Here is a 17,367-nt window from a genome sequence, read left to right as displayed (position 1 = left end):
AAACAAAGGTAATGCTGTACAACAAAGATAAATGCTATAAAATGGTTGTATAGATGCAATAAAAATAATTATATACATGTATATTATTTACAATAAAATGTTAAGGGGAGAGAGATAATGAGGGAGGGAAATCGGTCTTATGCTAGGGGGGGGGGGCGAGTGGAGGGGCGGGAGGGGAGGGGTGTGGGAGAAAGTAGAGAGATGAAAGGTGGTTCATGTGTATGCTCGTGTAAAGAGCCAGGTCTTGAGATTTTGTCTGAATTTTTTGGAGCATGTCTCAAGGCGTAGGTGGGTGGGCATCGAGTTCCATAGAGAGGGTCCAGCAAGGGATAGCGCACGTTGTTTAGTGGTTGTTAGGTGGAAGAGTTTGGGAGAAGGAGTGTGAATGTTTGCTGTGTAGGGCGTTCTGGTAGGTCTGGAGGGGAAACGGATGTGTAAACTGTCTGAGAACCAGTGCATGTCAGGATTGTGGACGGCTTTATGAATAAGGGTGAGTGTTTTAAATTGAATTCTGGCTGTGATGGGGAGCCAGTGAAGTTGTTTGAGAACAGGTGTAATGTGTTCTTTTCTACGGGAGCCTGTTAATACACGTGCAGCTGCATTTTGAAGCAGTTGAAGGGGGGCAAGGCTGTTTTTCGGGAGACCTAGGAGTAAAGCGTTTGAGTAGTCTATTTTGGATAATATTAGGGCTTGTAGGGCAGTTCTGAAGTCGTTGAAATGCAGGATGGGTTTAAGTTTTTTGAGAGTGTGTAGTTTGTAGTAACAGTCTTTGATGGTGGAAGATATAAATTTCTGTAGGCTGAATTGGGGGTCAAGGATGACACCCAGGTCTCTTACGGTTTGTGAGAGGACAGGGAGAGAGAGAGGTGAATTGGCTGAAGGTGTAGGTGGAGAAATGATGGATTGGGGTGAGATGATCATAAGTTCAGTTTTATTAGGATTGATGGCCAGGTTGAGTTGAGTGAGAAGACAGTTGATGGATGAGATGGCACTATCCCATCTTTTTAGGGCATGGGAGATGGAGTCAGTAATGGGTATAAGAACCTGCACGTCTGCGTAGACAAAGTGTGGGAGACTGAGACTTGAGAGAAGCTGGCTAAGGGGGAGGAGGTATATGTTAAAGAGGGTGGATGATAAGGAGGAGCCTTGGGGTACGCCCCTTGTGATATTGATTGGTTCGGATTCATGGTTTTCAGTTTTTACCTTGAAGTGTCTGTCACTTATGTATGATTTGAACCAGCGAAGTGGAGTCCCGGAGATGCCAATGTCAGCTAGCCTGTCGAGCAAAATAGAATGGTTAATGGTGTCGAAGGCAGCTGAGAAGTCTAATAGAGCCAGGATGAATGTGTGACCTTGTCAAAGTCTCTGATGACAAGGTCGGAGAGGGAGAGAAGTAGAGTTTCAGTACTGAAACGCTTTCTAAAACCGTGTTGTGATGGATATAGTATTTGGTGTTGATCTAAGTAGTTTGAGAGTTGGGTGTTGACAGTTTTTTCAAGGATTTTAGCAACGAAGGGGAGGTTTGAGATGGGACAGTAGTTGGACAAGTCGGAGGGGTCAAGTTTCGGTTTTTTAAGAATGGGTTTGACTATGGCTGATTTGAGCTGTGTAGGAACATCCCCAGTGGAGGTGGAGGTGTTGATAATATCAGCTAGCGGTTGGGAAATGCTGTAAGGGATGGTCAAGAGCATTTTGGAGGTTGATGATTGGTTCCTCAGAGGTCCATTCCAGAAGGTCGTGCTTCACTCCCTCCATTTTACCATCAGCCTACTACAGTCCTTGGGATTTCTAATAAACTATCCCAAGTCACATCTGACTCCATCACGTACCCTCTCGTTCATCGGAGTAGATCTAAATACAGTCCACGCCAAAGCCTTTCTCCCAGAGAACCGGGCATGCACGCTATCACCCCTAGCCAAGGCAGTGCAGATTCACCAAACCACTACAGCTCGTCATCTATTAACCTTACTAGGTCACATGGCATCCACAGTTCAATGGTGCGAATAGCCATGAGAGTAACACAATGGACTTTAAAGTCCCTGTGGTCCCAATCAACTCAACATGTCCCATATTGTCCACGTCACCAACCAGCTTCATCTCTCTCTGGCTTGGTGGATACAGGAGTCCAATCTTCGAATAGGACTACCCTTCCAACCTCCACATCCTCAAATTACTCTAACAACAGATACATCCAACCTAGGTTGGGGAGCCCATATCAACAGTCTCCAAACTCAGGGAACCTGGACCACACAGGGAGCAAAGCACCAGATACATTTTCTGGAGCTCCAGACAATTCAATATGCCCTCTTCGCTTTTCAGGATTGCCTCTCCAACAAGGTAATCCTAATTCAAACAGACAACCAAGTAGCAATGTGGTACCTCAACAATCAAGGGAGCACAGGCTCTTACCTGCTATGCCAGGAAACGGCGCAGATCTGGGCCTGGGCTCTCTCTCCCATTCCGTGCTACTGAGAGCGACCTACCTGGCAGGCGTGGACAATGTGATGGCGGACAGCCTCAGCTGGACCTTTCATCCCCACGAATGGTCCCTAAATCCCAATGTAGTAAACCAAATCTTTCACCAATGGGGCCGCCCACACATAGACCTCTTCATGTCAATTCACAACCGCAATGTGAACAACTTCTGCTCGCTACATGACAGCCACGACACACTGCCACGAGATGCCTTCGCCCACTCATGGTCAACGGGTCTCCTATATGCCTACACTCCACTTCCACTCATCAGCAAGACTCTCGTGAAGTTACGGCAGGACGGGGGCACAATGATCCTCATAGCCCCTCACTGGCCGCGTCAGGCTTGGTTTCCCATCCTTCGCGATAGGGATGTGAATCGTTTTTTGACAATTTAAAATATCATCCGATATATTTTAAATCGTCAAAAATCGTTAAAGGCGCAATACAATAGGAATTCCCCCGATTTATCATCAAAAATCGTAAATTGGGGGAAGGGGGAGGCGCTACCTTTGCCCTGTCATATAACAGGGCAAAGGTAGCGCCGGCGCCATTTCTATTAATGCACCCGTGGCCCGAGAGTGGAAGATCACACCGGGACCCCCCCACTGGACCCCAGGTAATTTAAGACATTTTGGGGGGGTTCGGGAGGGTGGGGGATTTATTTTAAAGGGTCGGGGTGGGTTTTAGGGTTGTTTTAGTGTGCCGGTTTTCCCGCCCTCCCCCGATTTACGATTTACACGATTTAAAAAAAAAACAAAACCACGTCATCTGAACCTTCACTCCCTGTCTCTGACAGCTAGGATGCTGAAAGGTTAATACTACAATCCCTTAACCTTTTTGACAATGTGTCTCAGGTCCTTGTAGCTTCATGAAAGCCTTCTACTAAGAGATCTTATCGTTCCAAATGGAAAAGATTCGCTTCATGGTGCACTACAAAAGAAATAGATCCCTTTTCCTGCCCCACAACAAGGTTCCTGGATTATCTCTGGCACCTCTTGGAGTCTGGCCTACAAATTTCCTCCATCCGAGTGCATGTCAGCGCCATAGCCGCTTACCTCAAAAGTGTAGGAGATGCCCCGATCTCAGTGCAACCCCTTGTAGGTCGCTTTATGAGAGGCATGCTACAACTGAAGCGTCCACTGCATCCTCCGGTTCCAGCATGGGACCTTAATGTTTATTTATTTATTTATTTAAAATTTTTATATACCGACATTCATCCAGGATATCACATCGGTTCACAGTGTAACGCAAACAGACGCCAGGCAGGGCGCTTTACATTGAACAAATAAAACAAGTTAACAAGGGATTAAAGAGGGTGTGAGATAACATGGGAAAAAATTTGCATTGAATTATAAACAAGATTTGCAATTATATACATATGTACAATAAATGAAGTCACTATGAGATATGAATTTTAGGCAAGCTAGGAGGAGAGAAGGGGGGAATGGAGAGAGGAGAGGGGAGAGCGAAGGAGGGGGGAGAAAGAGGTAGGAGGAGAAAGAGGAAGGAGAGGGGAAAGAGGGGAAGAGAGAGAGAGAGGTCACATGAGCCGTGCTAGCACGGCTCATGTGACCTCCGTTCGAGCCCCTACACTCCTGCGAGCTACGACATCTCACTTGGAAAGTGATCTTTCTAGTTGCTATAACATCAGCTTGCAGAGTCAATGAGCTACAGGCGCTGGTAACATACCCACCTTATACAAAATTTCTTCATGATCATGTGGTACTCCGCACTCACCCTAAATTCCTACCAAAGGTAGTCTCTGATTTCCACTTAAATAAGACCATAATACTTCCAACCTTTTTTCCGAGTCCTCACTCACAACCAGGTGAGTGGGCTCTGCATTCTTTGGAATGCAAACATGCACTTGCCTTCTATTTAGACCGCACTGCAGCCCATAGGAAGTCCACCCAACTGTTTGTCTCCTTCGATAAAAACAAATTAGGAGTTCCGGTGGGCAAGCAGACCCTATCCACCTGGCTAGTGGACTGCATTTCTTTCTGCTATCAGCAGGCAGGCCTTCCACTACAGGAACGGGTAAAAGCACATTCAGTAAGGGCTATGGCAATGTCGGTGGCACACCTCCATTCTGTACCTCTTACTGACATCTGCAGAGCTGCCACATGGAGCTCCCTCCACACATTTGCAGCTCATTATTGTCTTGGCAAGGCTGGCAGGCAAGATTCCATCTTTGGCCAGTCTGTCCTACGTAATTTGTTTCCTGTTTAATAACCCAACTTCCTTCTTACGTCCCACTGTGAAATTCAGGCTGCCCTCCTACCCAAAACCACCCCAGTTGTTGTGCCTGTTGCACGTCGTTGAGTGTTTTTGGCTCATTCTGTCAGGGCATCCTGTAGCTCGCTGTTCACCCACATATGAGGACTACCATCCTGCTTGTCCTGGGAGAAAGCAGAGTTGCTTACCTGTAACAGCTGTTCTCCCAGGACAGCAGGATGTTAGTCTTCACAAAACTTGCCCGCCACCCCGCAGTGATGGGTTTGCTTACGTTTTATTATTTTATTTTTCGCTCATACTTTTGCTACAAACGAGACTGAAGGGAGACCCCTGCTGGATGCAGGGTTAGTGCCATGCTGGGCATGCTCAGTAGGTACCAGTCAAAGTTCTAGAAACTTTGTCAAAAGTGTTCCGTGATAGGGCTCCATCTTGTGATGTCACCTATATGTGAGGACTAACATCCTGCTGTCCAGTGAGAACACCTGTTACAGGTAAGCAACTCTGCTGTACACAAGGTGCGGTCTCACCATGGAGCGATACAGAGGCATTATGACATTTTCCGTTTTTTTAACCATTCCCTTTCTAATAATTCCCAACATTCTGTTTGCTTTTTTGACTGCCGCAGCACACTGAGCCGACGATTTCAATGTGTTATCCACTATGACGCCTGGATCTCTTTCCTTGGATTGGCTGTTGATTCCTTGGGTTAGCTGTTGATTCTTTCCAGCTCTCCCTCTATTGCAATGAGCGCACACTGCTCACTTGGGCAGTCCTTCAAGATGGCTCCAGTCCCAGGTGCAAATCATTTCTCCACTTGTTGCAGCTTGCCTCCTGATTGGCTCTTTGTTGTCATCTGGGGAATGACGACTGATGCTAGGAGCACAGGATCATCTCCTTGGGGACCAGCACATTTGTTGTCCACATGGTTTTCCTTGCAACCTGCTGGTGGGAACGGTGGACATTTTTTAAAAAACTGAAATTCTTAGGCTCATTTCAGCTGTTTCATGAACAAAAAGGGAGGAGGAATAGCCTAGTGGTTAGAGCAGTGGACTACGAACCAGGAGACCAGGGTTCAAGTCCTGCTGTCGCTCCTTGTGACCTTGGGCAAGTCACTTTACCCTCCATTGCCTCAGGTACAACCTTAGATTGTAAGCCCTCTGGGGATAGGGAAATACCTACAGTACCTGAATGTAAACCGCTGTGATATCTCGATCAAATGTCGGTAAATAAATAAATAATAAATAAATAAAAACAGTTCAGATTTCCCTGAAACTGGTAAAAACACAAGTATCCTTACTGAGCCTCAGCCCCTTTATGCATGGTACCATTATGTAACCCCTCTTTCACCAAAGATCATTTTCCTAGTCCTGGGGTGCGCTGTTTGGCTCAAATAAATAGAGTGGGTGAAGTTCACTTTTTAACCAGGTACCATGAGTTGGACGGCCAAACTGAGCTGAGGACACTTCCCCAAAAAAAGGCAAAGTTCAGACCAGAACTCTGCTCCAAAATAAAAAAATTTCTTCCAAAAGTAACTAGTTCACGAACACAAACCACATGTTAAGTAGTAGTAAAGTAACTAGTTCACTAACACAAACCACATGTTAAGTAGTAGTAAAGTAAGTAGTTCACTAATATTTATTTATTTATTTATTTATTTTATTAAAGGCTTTTATATACCGACTTTCTTGATACAAATCAAATCAACTCGGTTTACATCGAACTAATCAGTAACTATAACCAATCAATGAGACATTTTAAAAGGAGCATAAAGTTACATTATAACAAGGAAGCCTTAACTGGGAGTAGGAAAAAAAGAGTGGGAGAACGAAGATAAAGTACTATATACAATGGAGTATGGGAGGGAGGCAAGGAGCCGACCTCATAATAACTTATAAGCACTTTTTAGCATTTACTAACCACATGTTAAGTTCACAGCCCATTATAGTAGTAAAGTAACTAGTTCACTAACACAAACCACATGTTAAGTTCATAGTCCATTATAGTAGTAAAGTAACTAGTTCACTAACACAAACCACATGTTAAGTAGTAGTAAAGTAAGTAGTTTACTAACACAAACCACATGTTAAGTTCACAGCCCATTATAGTAGTAAAGTAACTAGTTCACTAACACAAACCACATGTTATGTTCACAGCCCATTATAGTAGTAAAGTAACTAGTTCACTAACACAAACAACATGTTATGTTCACAGCCCATTATAGTAGTAAAGTAACTAGTTCACTAACACAAACCACATGTTAAGTTCATAGTCCATTATAGTAGTAAAGTAACTAGTTCACTAACACAAACCAAATGTTAAGTAGTAGTAAAGTAAGTAGTTCACTAACACAAACCACATTTTAAGTAGTAGTAAAGTAACTAGTTCACTAACACAAACCACAGGTTAAGTTCACAGTCCATTATAGTAGTAAAGTAACTAGTTCACTAACACAAACCACATGTTAAGTAGTAGTAAAGTAACTAGTTCACTAACACAAACCACATGTTAAGTTCACAGTCCATTATAGTAGTAAAGTAACTAGTTCACTAACACAAACCACATGTTATGTTTACAGCCCATTATAGTAGTAAAGTAACTAGTTCACTAACACAAACCACATGTTAAGTTCATAGTCCATTATAGTAGTAAAGTAACTAGTTCACTAACACAAACCACATGTTATGTTCACAGCCCATTATAGTAGTAAAGTAACTAGTTCACTAACACAAACCACATGTTTTGTTCACCCCCCATTATAGTAGTAAAGTAACTAGTTCACTAACACAAACCACATGTTATATTCACAGCCCATTATAGTAGTAAAGTAACTAGTTCACTAACACAAACCACATGTTAAGTTCATAGTCCATTATAGTAGTAAAGTAACTAGTTCACTAACACAAACCACATGTTAAGTAGTAGTAAAGTAAGTAGTTCACTAACACAAAACACATGTTAAGTTCACAGCCCATTATAGTAGTAAAGTAACTAATTCACTAACACAAACCACATGTTAAGTTCACAGTCCATTATAGTAGTAAAGTAAGTAGTTCACTAACACAAACCACATGTTAAGTAGTAGTAAAGTAAGTAGTTCACTAACACAAACCACATGTTAAGTTCATAGCCCATTATAGTAGCAAAAATCTGAAAAAACCCGAGTAAATCCAAATGTCATGGTCCACACTCTTCTAACCATGTATTCCTTCCCAGTTACTCTTCTTTTCTTTTCCCAGGTCCTCTGCAGTCGCAGACAAAAAGATAAAGTCTCTTGCCCAATTTCTCCTCTCGCAATCTCTTTACCCTTTCCTCATCTCACAGTCTCTTCATTGATTTCTCTCAGGCCAGTTACTGACAGAGCCCACGGAATGGTTCCTTCCCTAGGCAGATGCAGGTTTCCAGCCTTTACTCAGATCCTCACGTCTTCAGGTTTTTCTCCCAATCTTGGTCTCCTTAAGATCTTTTTTTTTCCTGCTCAGGTTCCATGTCTGGTTCACTGTTTGAGGGCTTGTTGAAGCATCCCAGTTTCTCCTTCCCTTTGGTACTCCTATTAGACCTGTAGCACTACAGTGAGTAGCGCCTGCTCCCTCTCTAATGGCTTAGACCTCTCCAAACTCCTTCCTCAGAGGCCAGCCTTTGTTCCATGTGGAACACCCTCTTTTGTACTGCCAATTATACACATCCTTTAGGGGAAAGGCCACACTCAAACATCACCCACACCCTATGCACTCCAGATGAACCTTCACAAGCTAGAAAGTCCCTCTTGATAACAACATAAGCTTCTCCCCTACCAATTCTGATATCACTACTCCATGTCATGGCCAGTAGGGGCACAATAATGTTTTATTCTTTTAGCAATGAAAATATGCTCATAGCCCTAAGAATTGCTTTTGTTCGACCAGTCTTTAGAAAGTCATCTCTGGATCGTAATCTATATGAAACCCTACACACTCCCACCTACACACTCCCACCTACACAAACCCTACACACTCCCACCTTCCTCTCATCTTTTGAACCTTCCTCAACTCTAGAAATTGAGAATATCTTAAAAAAGATGAGACCCTCGTCCCATCCCTCTGAAACTATTCCCACCAAACTGCTACTCGCTATTCCTAAAACCATAGCTACCTCACTCTCCAAAATTGTGAACTGTTCCCTTGAACAAGGCCTGGTCCCCAACTCCCTAAAACAAGCGGTTGTCAAGCCTATCCTAAAAAAACCCTCCCTTGATCCCTCCAACCTATCTAACCTCCGTCCCATTTCCAATCTCCCTTTCTTTTCCAAAGTCCTTGAGAAACTAGTAAACTTCCGCCTTTCTGACCACCTTGAACAATCCAACATCCTCCCACCAACACAATATGGTTTCCGAAAACATCTCAGTACGGAAACCCTACTCCTCTCCCTAACGGATACCCTTATCAAAGGAATGGACGCTGGCAACTCATATCTCATTGCTATGCTGGATATTTCTGCTGCTTTTGACACCGTCAGTCATAGCATCCTTTTCAATACCCTCATCAGCATTGGATTCTCCGGTACCGCCCTATCATGGATTAAGTCATACCTCCAAAACCGTAGTTACACAGTCCTCACCGACAACATTCAATCCTCACCTGTAAACCTCGACTGTGGTGTCCCCCAGGGATCCTCCCTTTCCTCCACCCTATTTAACATTTATATGCTCCCTCTCACCAACCTTCTTTCCAACCTTGGTGTGACACATTTCATCTATGCAGATGATGTGCAAATCCTTATCCCTTTCACAAATTCCATTCTCACCGCACTCCAAAACTGGAATACCATTCTTGCCTCCATTAACCAGCTCCTCACTGACATGCACTTATCCCTCAATCCCCAAAAAACAGAATTCCTTCTCATCCCTTCCAAACAATCATCAACACCCATACCCTCTACCCTCTCCTCTACCACTTTCCCATCCAATACACAAAACCTGGGTGTTATACTTGATAACCAACTCAACTTTAAACCTTACATCAATTCTATCCTCAGTAGCTGCTATTTCAAACTACAAACCCTTAAAAAACTCAAACCCCTTCTATATCTCTCGGATTTCCGTACTGTACTCCAATCTATTATATTTTCGAAAATTGATTACTGCAACTCTCTCCTCCTTGGCCTCCCTGCCACCTACATCAAACCTCTACAACTCCTTCAGAACGCCACTGCACGCATCCTCACAAATATCAATAAGAAAGACCACATCACTCCCACTCTCATTGCTTTCCACTGGCTTCCCATTCAATCACGCATCATATACAAAACCCTTACCCTCATCCACAAAAGCATCACCAACGAACATTACAACTGGATAAACCCACCGTTCCTCCCTCGCACCTCCACAAGACCAACCCGTGCCTCCCTACATGGAACACTAGTTTCCCCCTCTATAAAATCTACCAGACTTATCTCCACAACCTGCAGAGCCCTCTCTCTCTCGCCGGCCCCACCCTCTGGAACTCCATGCCTCTAGACCTACGCACTGAAACTTCCACACCCTTATTCAAAAAGAAACTTAAAACCTGGCTCTTCCACCAAGCCTACCCTCCTTCACCTTCGCCTACTGACCCTCCCCTTCCTTGACCTTCCTCCAACTTTTACCCTCACTAGCCCCTTCTCCCCTCTTCCTTCCCCTAAACAAGAATCAGCATTATCTACGAACTCATCGTGGAACTCTGTATATAACCTTATCCTGTTTTGTTATTGTTTTCTCTCCCTCCCAGTTCCCTTATCGTTACCTGTTCATTGTGAAGGCAATGCCTATATAATCGTGGTTAGTAAGTTACATGTAAACCGACACGATGTGCAAACGGTTGTCGGTATATAAAACTGTTCAAATAAATAAAAAAAAAAGAAAATGATATAGCATTGTCAAATGTATCTTTTATAAATAAGGTGGAAAGAATAGTACTAATTCATCATTCGTTGTTGGACTATCTGACTAGATTATATTTTCTGGATGGTTTTCTTGCTGGGTACAGCCCAGAGACAGTGCTGGTCTCCATGATGGTGGATTTTAGGAAAGAGCTAGATAGGGGGAATTCCTCTTTACTGATTACCCTTGATCTCACAGCAGCTTTTGATGCTGTCAACTATGGAATTGCAATAAAAAAAGGTAGTGTATAATGGATTTAGCTTTTTCCTAAAGATGAAGAATGTGTTTCAGCACAAAAATCTTTTGGCCTTTTTGTATTTCACCTTGGTAATAGAAATTCTACAAATGTATGTTTCTGTTATCTCCGTTTGTGTTGCCGGATTTGTCTTTCAAGTACTCTTGGGTCCAAAAACAACAAAGGCAAACTAGCCTGGGACTTGATGGTTTGAAGTTCAAGTTGTAAAACTTTATTAAATACTGATTTAAGGGTAAAGTCCCAACATGTAACTTGCTCCTTTCTGGAGTAAGAGAAAAAGTCATTGTGAAATTGGTTCAACTCTGCCGCTAAAAGGTTCAAGTCCATACTGTGAAAATTATGAAAAGGAAATGTGGAATTTGTATTATGATAGATGGTAAAGGTCAGCAAGTAATGATTTCACCAGGAGAGTGGAAAAGATTGCAAACTATCTCATCATTTCGATGTGGCTGAAGGTAAAAATTAGTTTGTAAGCTCTTTTGGACAATGACTTATCGAGCTTGAACATTTATCACCATTATTCAGTGATGTAAAAATAAACAAGTACAATATCAAAAGCCTACTTAGCTGTTCAATGGGGACAGTTTTCAAAACCTCTGTTCTAACTGGCTAACTCCTTAGTTACCCGTTACGTATCTAATTGGATAACTTCTAGGTTACCTGGTTAGGGATCTAATAGGCTAACTTCTTAGTTACCCGTTACGTATCTAACTGGCTAACTTATTTATTTATTTATTTTATTTATTTAAATGCTTTTAAAATATACCGACATTCATAGGACATATCATGCCGGTTCACAATCAACATTGTAAAGGAGGAAGAGGAAATTACAAATAACAGGGAGGGGGGAGGTGGAGCAGTGAAGGAAAAAGGAGAGGATGGGGGTCAGGTGACAGTAAGCGCAGAAGTTGCGGGAAGGAGAAAGGTAGTGAAGTGCTAGGGGAGAGAGAAATTGATAGGAACTGTGTTAAAAAAAAACTGAGAATAAAAAATTAACAAATTAACTTCTAGGTTACCTGGTTAGGGATCTAATAAGCTAACTTCTTAGTTACCCGGCTAGGGTCTAAGAGACTAACTTCTTAGTTACCCATTACATATCTAACTGGCTAACTTCTAGGTTACATGGTTAGGTATCTACTAAGCTAACTTCTTAGTTACCCATTACAAATCTAACTGGCTAACTTCTAGGTTACCTGGTTATGGATCTAATAGGCTAACGTCTTAGTTACGCGGCTAATGATCTAACAGGCTAACTTCTTAGTTAACCTGCTGCTGATCTAACTGGCTAACTCCTTAGTTACCCAGCTAGGTATCTAACAGGTTAACTTCTTAATTATCCGGCTATGGATCTAACAGGTTAACTTCTTAGTTTACCTGCTGCTGATCTAACTGGCTAACTCTTTAGTTACCTGGCTACAGATCTATCTATGCTAACTTCTTAGTTATCTGGCTACGAATCTTTCTATGCTAACTTATTAATTACCTGGCTAAGGATCTATCTATGCTAACTTCTTAGTTATCTGGCTACGGATCTATCTATGCTAACTTCTTTGTTATCTGGCTATGGATCTAACCGGCTAACTCCTTAGTTACCTGGATATTGATCTATCAGGCTTATTGTTTAGTTATCCTTCTGCTGATGTAACTGGCTAACTCCTTAGGTAACCGGCTAGATCTTTCTGAAAATGTCCTCTGTGAACACTCTACAATTATCAATAACATTACATTTTGCCTAATGTGATAATGAGATTGAAGAATATGTTTGTATTCTGTGAGATTCCTTTCTGTTACTGGTACATTTCTATATTGTCAGATGTGTTTGTATGCCCGTATTATGAAATGTTTGTTGCATTAATTGTTTCTTCTGATGCATGCTGCTGTGTGCTCCAGTGATTTGCTTACTACAAAGGTTGTAAATCTCTATAATGGATGAGGGTTGCAGGAGGTTGACTGATCCCTCAGCTGAATTAGTCATACCCCCTCAAGTTACATTTGAAATGTGCATTTTGTGCTGAGGTCTGGCTGTGGGAGGGCTGTGGTTGTAACGTGTTTGAATGATCCTTCCATGGTTAATGAAGATTTGGAGCACAGGTAAGGTAAGGCTTTGTTGTCTTATTTCATGTTTGTGTCTCAGGTGCATAGATTTAGTCTAGTCTGCATATTTTCTTTTTCAGATTTTAAAAATTAAATTACTGGGCCACAGAAAACGAATTTTGGCATCTCTGGGAGAGCGAGTTCATGAGGATAATCCACAGAAGCCGCCACGATCAATCACCCTAAGGGTACGTTACTATCAACATGTTCAGAAGCACTGCGTACAGCACAGATCCCAGCAAACATGTCTCTGCCACAGCTGATGCGCGTCCTATCCCAGTCCTTGGATTGTCATGGGTTGTAAGACATCACACTCTTCATAGCTCAGCTCGTGGCACGCCCAAGGAAGAATGCCCCATTCTGGCTCGCAGTGCCCACAAACAGTACTCAGAAACCCCACTGCCCAAACCTTTTCCATCCGAGCTGAGCCAAGCTTTTTTCCCAGTCTGACCTCCAGCCCTCTTATTAGCTTGTTCCCTTTTGTACTCCTGCTTAGGAACCTAGTGGAGAAAACACTCCTCCACAGCTGTCGCCGTCACTCAGCCAAAGCACCTACACCACTGGGGGCTCCCTAGACTTTCCTCACATTATGATGCAAGATGCCAGGAGAAGAAGAAATGAAAATTACTTTGATGATATTCCCCGATCCAAACTGGAGAGACAGATGGCACAGGTAAGCACCCGGACCCATCAGCGAGCTGCCTTTTGCCCTAAGTTTTTAAATGTAATTAGTTATTCTGAGTTCTAAGTAGATGACAAAAGCTAATAGTGCAAGACCAGGGAGACCCTTAAAGGTTAACATTCATATGGTTTGTCTGGCTACGTTTGGGACTTAATTGGTCAAACAATGTGGATTACATTTTCTGTCTTTCTGAATGGCTGGATAAAAGTTAGGCAGATAAGCTGGAGGCATTCTGGGGACATAGTTAAGTTAGCCAGATAAGTTACCCAGTCATGCCATAGAGCAGTCCTAAAGTGAGATGGGTAAGATATCTGGCTAACTGGGACTTTATATTCAGCAGAGCACCTAACCGGCTGTCTCTAGCAGCTAAATTGTCTGCTAATCGCGCTGCTGGACACTGAGCTCTTAGTAAGTGATAAGTTCCATTGGAGCAGCTTTTGACCACTTTTAAAGAGACAGTGCCATGATGACATCTCTTTGGTATGGTGCTTTGAGAGTCCCTACCTTCTGCACAAGTAGGTCACCGTGCTGCCCTGCCCCATCCAGAGACTATTCAGAAGAATCAGAGATACTCAGTTATCCAAAGGCTTAGGAGAAAAGAAATTTAAATGCAGTTTAAACAAACAATCCTGTAACCGTGGCACTGGAAAATCTACTAAATCTTTCATCCAACCTTTTGCCTCCATAGCTTGAAAACAGAAACTTTATGTATGATCCACTGTCTATGCAAATTCTTTCACCTATTGCATCAATGCTCTTATTAAGAGGGCAGAAAGAAAGTCCTGAGCTGGGCTGCAGAATGAGCCATCCATAAAACGATCGATAAAGCAGGAAAACCCAAACTAGCTTCAGTGATTACATGAGTGAGACTCTCCAGTTGTGAGGCGGAGAACAGACCACCATGATGTCCCGTCGTGGTCGCCCCAGCTCCAGACGCTGCCCTAACACCACTGGGGCCACATACAAACGTATGGTCTCTTTCAGGGCTGGAGCACAGGTCTCTTCCCTTTATTGATGGGGGGGAATGAAACTCCTCCAGGCCCAGAGTGATTGGGATGCTTTTAGAGTTTCTTTTCCCCGGGCGAGGAACAGGATACTTCCTGTACCACTGTGAGTGCTGGAGACTCTGAGTGTGTGTGCGATGGTAAATCAGAATGAATGTATGGCACAGTAAACGTAATCCTTAGCACCACCGATGATCTCTTGCTGTGGTATTTCCCGTTATCTGTGCATGGGTCTCTACTACTAGGACATGAGAAGCATTCACCCTCCAGGGCTTGAATGTGAAGATCCCAAGTGGAAAGAGGAAAAACCCCTCCAAACTGGCAAAAATGTTAACAGAGACTTCTAAATGATTTTCTCCACAGGGGTTCAAAACTCTGATTGGGTGTCCTCAATAGGTTTTAAATTGGTCTTACTCACAATTCAGTTCTCACACTCTGGATCTCTCTTATTCCTCTTGCATCCCACAGTGGAAGGGATCCTCTAAGGAAGATGCAGATCTCAGTGTTCCTCCTCAGGCAGGAAGGGGCGGTAAAACACTTATAATATATGCCATACTGGGTCAGAGCAAGGGTCCATCAAGCCCAGCATCCTGTTTCCAACAGTGGCCAATCCAGGCCATAAGAACCTGGCAAGTACCCAATCATTAAATAAATCTCAAGCTACCATTGCTTATTAATTAATAGCAGTTTATGAATTTTTCCTCCAGGAACATATCCAAACCTTTTTTAAACCCAGTTACACTAACTGCTGTAACCACATCCTCTGGCAATGAATTCCAGAGTTTAATTGTGCATTGAGTGAAAATTAATTTTCTCCGATTTTTTTTTTTAATGTCCTACTTGCTAACTTCATGGAGTGCCCCCTAGTCCTTCTATTATCCAACAGAGTAAATAACCGTTTCACATTTAACCGTTCAAGTCCTTTCATGATTTTGTAGACCTCGATCATATCCCTCCCCCCACCCCCATCCGTCTCTTTTCTAAACTGAACAGCCCTAACCTCTTTAGCCTTTCCTCATAGGGGAGTTGTTCCATCCCCTTTATCATTTTGGTTGCCCTTCTCTGTACCTTCTCCATCGCAATTATATCTTTTTTGAGATGCGGCGACCAGAATTGTACACAGTATTCAAGGTGCGGTCTCACCATGGAGCGATACAGAGGCATTATGACATTTTCCATTCTATTAACCATTCCCTTCCTAATAATTCCCAACATTCTGTTTGCTTTTTTGACTGCCGCAGCACACTGAGCCAACAATTTTAAAGTATTATCCACTATGATGCCTAGATCTTTTTCCTGGGTGGTAGCTCCTAATATGGAACCTAACATTGTGTAACTACAGCAAGGGTTGTTTTTCCCTATATGCAACACCTTGCACTTATCCACATTAAATTTCATCTGCCATTTGGATGCCCAATCTTCCAGTCTTGCAAGGTCCTCCTGTAATGTATCGCAATCCGCTTGTGATTTAACTACTCTGAATAATTTTGTATCATCCGCAAATTTGATAACCTCACTCGTCGTATTCCTTTCCAGATCATTTATATATATATTAAAAAGCACCGGTCCAAGTACAGATCCCTGGGGCACTCCACTGTTTTTTTCCACTGTGAAAACTGACCATTTAATCCTACTCTCTGTTTCCTGCCCTTTAAACAGTTTGCAATCCACACAAGTACATTGCCTTCTGACCCATGACTTTTTAGCTTTCTTAGAAGCCTCTCATGCGGAACTTTGTCAAATGTCTTCTGAAAATCCAAATACACCACATCTACTAGATCACTTTTGTCCACATGTTTATTAACCCCTTCAAACCTTTGTAGATTTGTAAGGCAAGACTTCCCTTGGGTAAATCCATGCTGGTTGGTTCCCATTAACCCATGTCTATCTAATCGTTTTGTGATTTTATTCTTCATAACCCTTTCCATGATTTTTTCTGGCACTGAAGTCAGGCTCACCAGACTATAGTTTCTCAGATCACCTCTGGTGCCCTTTTTAAATATCTGAGTAACATTGGCCACTTTCCAGTCTTCAGGGACAACAGATGATTTTAATGATAGGTTACAAATTAATAGTAATAGGTCTGAAATTTCATTTCTGAGTTCTTTCAGAACCCTGGGGTGTAAACCAACTGGTCCAGGTGATTTACTGCTTTTCAGTTTGTCAATTAGGCCTACTTCACCTTCCAGGCTCACCGTGATTTGTTTCAGTTCATCTGAATTATCACCCTTGAAAACCATCTCTGGAACGGGTATCTCTCCAACATCCTCTTCAGTAAACAGCAAAGCAAAGAATTTGTTTAATCTTTCCGTGATGGCCTTATCTTCATAGGTGTCAGAAGGGAGCTGATTGTCCTCAATCAGCTCCCTTCTGACACCTATGACTTTTTCTCCATCCCAAGACCGAAGAAACGAGGCGGTGGTCTCCTCCTCGCTGCTAAAAAGCACATGAATCTCAAACCTGTAAAAATCATCACACCACACAAATTAGAGATTGGGCTATTCAAATCTCAGAATCTCCAGGTCTGCCTAGTATATGCCCCCCCTAGCATTCTCGAACACAACCCCTCCCCCCTTATAGAGTTTATCTCCAACAACATCAACAGCGATGCCCCTGCCATTATCCTGGGGGATTTCAACCTCCATGTTGATGCTACCCCCCCGCTCCACCTCATGTGAAGCCATCCTCAGCACACTCGAAGCCATCGGCTTTACCCAAGTTATCACCT

The 17,367-nt window shown here is 42.8% G+C and overlaps 1 protein-coding gene across 1 annotated transcript in view; it reads left to right on the top strand.

Moving 5' to 3' along the window:
- ANKS1B (ankyrin repeat and sterile alpha motif domain containing 1B) overlaps positions 1-17,367 on the top strand; it is a 591,267-nt gene that overhangs the window by 417,857 nt on the left and 156,043 nt on the right. Inside the window, exons 18-19 of the mRNA XM_029597376.1 lie at positions 13,034-13,141; positions 13,450-13,626. Coding sequence (XP_029453236.1) covers positions 13,034-13,141; positions 13,450-13,626 — 285 coding nt within the window. The remainder of the gene's footprint in view (positions 1-13,033; positions 13,142-13,449; positions 13,627-17,367) is intronic.

The sequence above is a fragment of the Rhinatrema bivittatum genome, chromosome 4 (genome assembly GCF_901001135.1).
Source record: "Rhinatrema bivittatum chromosome 4, aRhiBiv1.1, whole genome shotgun sequence".
Taxonomy (NCBI): Eukaryota; Metazoa; Chordata; class Amphibia; order Gymnophiona; family Rhinatrematidae; genus Rhinatrema; species Rhinatrema bivittatum.
This window is presented reverse-complemented; position numbering and strand designations above follow the sequence as displayed.